The sequence below is a fragment of the Garra rufa genome, chromosome 14 (assembly GCF_049309525.1).
Source record: "Garra rufa chromosome 14, GarRuf1.0, whole genome shotgun sequence".
Classification (NCBI taxonomy): domain Eukaryota; kingdom Metazoa; phylum Chordata; class Actinopteri; order Cypriniformes; family Cyprinidae; genus Garra; species Garra rufa.
Window position 1 is genome coordinate 22,280,635 of NC_133374.1, and position 6,000 is coordinate 22,286,634.

General features: G+C 38.5%; 1 protein-coding gene across 1 annotated transcript in view; it reads left to right on the plus strand.

Moving 5' to 3' along the window:
* Positions 1–3,565, plus strand: part of drd2a (dopamine receptor D2a) — a 29,424-nt gene extending 25,859 nt beyond the window's left edge. Inside the window, exon 8 of the mRNA XM_073817576.1 lies at positions 2,289–3,565. Within this exon, the coding sequence (XP_073673677.1) occupies positions 2,289–2,476 (188 nt within the window). The 3' untranslated portion in view covers positions 2,477–3,565. The remainder of the gene's footprint in view (positions 1–2,288) is intronic.
* The last annotated feature ends 2,435 nt before the right edge of the window (positions 3,566–6,000 follow it).

Sequence of the window (6,000 nt, forward strand, 5' to 3'; positions counted from 1 at the left end):
CTGTGCAGACTCGCTTTACCGACAGCTGTCTATATTTATTTTATTTATTTCCTTTCTGTTTGTGACCTGAGTTGGATGCATGCTTGTGTACATTTTTCTCTTGCTCGATCCCCATGTATGTGAACGAGTGTGTCGACGCATGAGGCGATTTATTAAACTTGGGGGAAGTACGCCATCTTCTCATCTGCCGTGCGTTATTAGCAACACACAGTTTTCCTTTCTGGGCTGTTGAACATTTCAACTCGGTTTACAATGTATTGTAGCGATGCTGTTTCTGGTCTGTGTGTGTAGATCATAGACTGTAAAAAGGTGTAGATGTGTTCAGGGGCGTGGCTTTGGACGGCGATTTGCTGGGAGGGTGGGATGTGCACTTTCAGTACTATCAGGCTAAAGTTAAAAAAAGTTAAAGTTAAAAGCCGACATTTTGTTTTTGCGTTTTTTTCCCCTAGCTGTTGACCTTCACAGATATAAATGACTGTTTTTATAACTTGTGTGTGTTTTTAACATAAACTTGTTTATTTGACAGTTTAAGTGCAATAAGACATGAAAGAGTTAGTTTAGTACTCACATATCATGTGACAGCCGTTTTCTGTGTGTGTGCGCATGATTTTTAACGCGAAAGATATGAAAACTAAAACAGACCTTTTTAGAGTATCTGAGGCAGGGTTGGCAGGTTTTTACAACAAAATCTCACCCAATCTCGTTCTGGGTTTTTTTTTCTGGCATGGTTCCCCGGTATAATTTGCATTCCAGAGGCTGCATATGACGTTATTGGGGTCGCTGTAACCTGCAGACATTAAAAACAACCCGTGGCAACAGTGTTAAAGTAACCCAATTCCGTGGGAAAACCGCAGACTTGGCAACTCTGATCTGATGTACGAGCTGTAAAATCCCTATTCTGCAAAAGAGGGCAGGGAGCAGCAGCTCATTTGCATTTAAAGAGTCATGCACAAAAACAGCATGTTTTTGCTTCCACTCAAAATAGCCATTTTCAAAATGATATAAAAAAGATTTGTGGGTATTTAGAGCTGAAACGTCACAGACACATTATGGGGACACCTGAGACTTATTTTTTATTTTTTTTTGCATGTTTGTCACACTTTAAGTTTTGCACACTTGCAGTTTTTAAATGAAGGTTTTTTTTTATGAATGGAAAACAAAATCCAAACCCACACGGCCCTGTGTGAAAAAGTGGCAGAGGTCCAAGACGAAAACCGCTGCTGAGCAAAAAGAACCTAAAGGCTCATCTCCGTTTTGCCAGAAAACATCTTCATGATCCCCAAGACTTTTGGGAAAATACTTTGTGGACTAACGAGACAAAAGTTGAACTTTTTGGAAGGTGTGTGTCCCATTACATCTGGCATAAAAGTAACACAGCATTTCAGAAAAAGAACATCATACCAACAGTAAAATATGGTGGTGGTGGTAGTGTGATGATCTGGGGCTGTTTTGCTGCTTTTGGACCTGGAAGACTTGCTGTGATAAATGGATTCATGAATTCTCCTGTCTACCAAAACATCCTGAAGGACAATGTCCAGCCATCTGTTCGTGACCTCAAGCTGAAGCGAACTTGGGTTCTGCAGCAGGACAGCAGGAGTGGCCTAGTCAAAGTCCTGACCTGAATCCTATTGAGATGCTGTGGCATGACCTTAAAAGGGTGGTTCATGCTCAAAAACCCTTCGATGTGACTGAATTACAACAATTCTGCCAAGATGAGTGTGCCAAAATTCCTGCACAGCGCTGTAACAGACTCATTGCAAGTTATCGCAAACGCTTGATTGCAGTTGTTGCTGCTAAGGGTGGCCCAACCAGTTATTAAGTTTAGGGGGCAAACACTTTTTCACACAGGGCCATGTGGGTTTGGATTTTGTTTTCCCTTCATAATAAAAAAAAAAAAAAATCAGGGGGCCAACACTTTTTCACACCACTGTACATCAAACCTTTAACCCGGCAGAGAAAAAAAATATCCCACAGCAACAGAAAACCTTGCACTTGGCAACCCTGAAAACCAGCCTGACAACAGCAACACTGGCACAGCCAATGATGTGACTTTTTCAGGACAGAACTATCTGTTTGCTCAACCAATAGCATACAGGCTTAGTATTGTGTTTGATTTTTTGCAGTCTGGTTTGGTGATGCTAATGGTGTGAAAATTACCCACTTCAGCTTTACAATACTGTTATCTCTGAATGAAACATGTCATATAGGTTGTCAGATCTAAAGTACAGTTTTTTAACATTGCCCACCCAAACCTGAATTATTACCACCTCTGTGTGCTTTATTGTCAGGTGTATTTATCATCTGCTGGCTGCCGTTCTTCATCACGCACATTGTGAACACTTACTGCCAAGTCCCTCCTGAACTCTACACTGCCTTTACGTGGTTGGGCTACGTGAACAGTGCTGTAAATCCCATCATATACACCACTTTCAACATTGAGTTTCGCAAAGCTTTCATTAAGATTTTACACTGTTGAAAGAGAGAACTCACTTTCGCTGGAGCAGAAGGGATAGAAAGGATACCTCATCTGCAGTGGACACACTGGAAAACTTCAAATAAAGAATCTAAATTGGATCCCATGTGGACTATGGCCTCGGGGCTACATCTCTTGCATTTCACTGAGATTAAATCTAAAGGAATGTATATAAATTGTCTGTATTATAAAAAATATTTTTCTTTTCAAGATCACATCGCATAAAAAAGAATAGAAAAACACATAAATACCCTATGGGAGATGGGGCTTAAAGCAGTATCTTCAGCACAAACAAAAACGCCTGTTTGGAATAATACTTCAAGCAATGCCTTTGCTTATCTGTTTGTCAGTATTATTTTTTTATTGATTTGCTTAAAACCTAAATGTAACTAGGTGGAAACAGCGTTTTCAATCATAGTAGTACATACTGTGATGCAAACAGATGCTTTGTAGTAACCAATAGGCCATGCATTGCATGGAGGTTGTAATTTTGTTGCTGAAAAGCTTATTTATGCCAGTCATGTCTGCAATGTTATGTCCCACGTTTATAATGTTTGTTAGATGTTCTCTCAGCAACTAACAGCAGGCGGAAACCTTAAATAATACATCCAGCAAACTGTAATCAACTGTAATTTCTGGACCAATATCAAAGCATTTGTGCCACGTTAACAGCAAAGTGGATTCACCATAAAAAAGCATAGAAAATAAATACAGTTTTTACTGAAACGCTGTGATTTTCAAACAAAATAACCTTGACTGTTGTTTGTCAGCCTTCCCTATGGAAGTATTAACTATTTCAGCTCCTTGTTTTGGCCTTGAGGAGGTATAGAATAATACTGATGGAGTGAAAGGTGGAGGATATGGATGAACTGCACGCGGTCCCTGAGGACTAGACGAAAAAACGCGTCAGCAAAAGAGTGTAAATTTAACATTTTCTTTTTTACTATTTATTATGTTTATATATGTAGCTTTTCATGCTTTCTATGACACACTTTGAATGTGATGGGCCTGCCGTTGCATTGTAATGCATGTTCTCATGAGATGTATGTTGCACAATGATATAAGCTTATGAATAAAGTAATTGTGCACTGACGGATGTTTTTAGTGATACAAACCAACAATGTCTGCTATCTGACATTGATATCTTGGTTCATCGCTGTGAAGAACTTTAGGGACAGGCTTTCCTGCAGACTTGATGGAGTAAAAGAACGCTGGAGCCATAAAATTAAGTTTTCAGTCTCGCCCGAGGGCTGACTCAACTGATGTGGCGCAGAGTGTTTGATATGAATGCATGTTCTGTGGACAACACAATGAAATTAGCCCTATGGCAACCATCTGCGGACACAGCTGATGATCAACACACTGTATTTTGCTGGCTATGCCTAACTACAAACTACCACACACACAGCTAAATTCTTGAAGGCTGACACAGAAGAGAAGGAATTGTTGAATAAAGTTGTTCATTTTGTTTTCTTTGCACACAAAAAGTATCCCTTCGTAAAATTAAGGTTGAACCACTGATGTAGGGCTGTCACAATTCCAAGATTCAAATTTGAGTACTCTATTTTTAAAAATCCTCGACTGAATTTTGATACCGGAAGTGGCACATTCCACGGACGAGAATCCATGAAACGCATTATTAGGCCATTTTCCAAGGCTGCATTATGTATTAAACCAACAAAATACCTACATAATAAAGCACAATGCTATTGTGAATTCAAACGCTATGATTCAATTAAATAACTATATGCAATGCAGGTTTAATATATGCGCTTAATACCTTTCTCAATATGCTAACTGTTCATCATGATTTCAAAATAAAAGTTTAAACTTTCACTCTGGTTTTACACATTTTGATGTCCACATATTCATGACGGTGGTTGTAGCATTTCTGTCATACACAAATGGCCAAACATTTGAATTAAATGTTGTTTAGTCAATATTAAACAAGGATTAGATCGTTAAGTGTAAAAACAATCGTCAGGCTGTTGGCACCCTCTTCATTCATTTGTTAGAATGTGTAATGTATATTAGCTCTATTGTTTAAAATACATGATGTATTTTAAAAGTTTTGTTCAATAAAACATACACTTGCTTGCTTTTGATAACTTTATTTGAACTAATTTTTATTGTCTTATTGCTATTATATATGTATTTTATGCAACTTTAAAGTATATTCACTTAGGTCTATTTTTTTCAGTAAAAAACAAACGAAAAAGCAATTATCTGATTACTCAATTAATCGTCAGAATAATCGTCAGATGACTCGATTACCAAAATAATTGTTAGTGACAGCCCTACACTGGACTATTTTAATGATGTCTTTACTACCGTTTTGAGTAGGGTGACCACCAGTCCTGCTTTGAGTTGTACCTCAAATGAGAAATGTCCCACATTTTCATCAGTCTGTTGGTTTTTAATTGTCAAATTAAGAAAACGTGCATACGTTCTTTTGCCTTTTTAAGAAAGCTTTTTATTTATTCTTATTTATTTATTTATTTATTATTTATTTATTTATTTATAAGGATGTGCGGACCTCATGAAGTGATCTAGCACCACAATATTCTCCATTCATTTTAACTAATTAAAAAATTGATGCAGCTTTCAGACACAACTTTCTTCTTTTGAGTTATTCAATTTCTTGGATGCAGCCATCTGATGATAATAAAGGCTTTTTATTTACAAGAGTGCCATGGTCATTTTGAAGTTTTCTTTGATGGACTGTGATAAACCCTAGACCAGGGGTTTTCAAACCTGTCCTGGAGGCCCCCCTGCCCTGCACATTTTGTCTCCCTTGTTAGACACACCCAAATCAGGTCTTGCAGTCTCTACTGATAAGCTTACCATTTAAATCAGGAGTGTTAATTAAGGGAGACATGCAAAATGTGAAGGCAGGGGGGGCTCCAGGACAGGTTTGAAAACCCTTGTCCTAGACCAGAGACCACCTTGACCTCACAGCACATGGTCCCTGAGATGCACGCTCTACTATCGGACTTTGTTTGACAACTTTCTTCTTATATTAAAGGGGTCATATGATGCCTTTGTCTTTGGAGTGTTACAAGCTGTTTGTGCATAGATAAGATCTGTAAAGTTGCAAAGCCAAACAGATATTTATTATAAAAGTTAAGACTCAGCCACGCCTTCCTAAAACGGCTTGTTCAATCATACCCCCACTTGCCCACATCACGGGGTGAGAAGATTAGCATAACACCGCCCATATGTATATGGAAAGAAAGAAGACGTAACTTTTACGTTTTTACTGGCTAAGTTATATTTACAACACTGTCCCGGAACAGTACAACTCAAATATTCGAGTGGGTGCTGCGCATTTCAAGGAGGACTGTTTCCTGAACCTGGGAGAGTAGTCTACAATGCCAGCTGTACACAAAGGGTTAAGGCTATAAAGTGGGGCAATTCCAATGTTGCAAGGACAGTCTGTGCATCTGACTCACAGCCTGTAAGTACGTTTTCATATTTAAAGAATTTGCGAGTTTTGAGCAGTGTAGAGTAGTGCGTTTGTTGTTTCT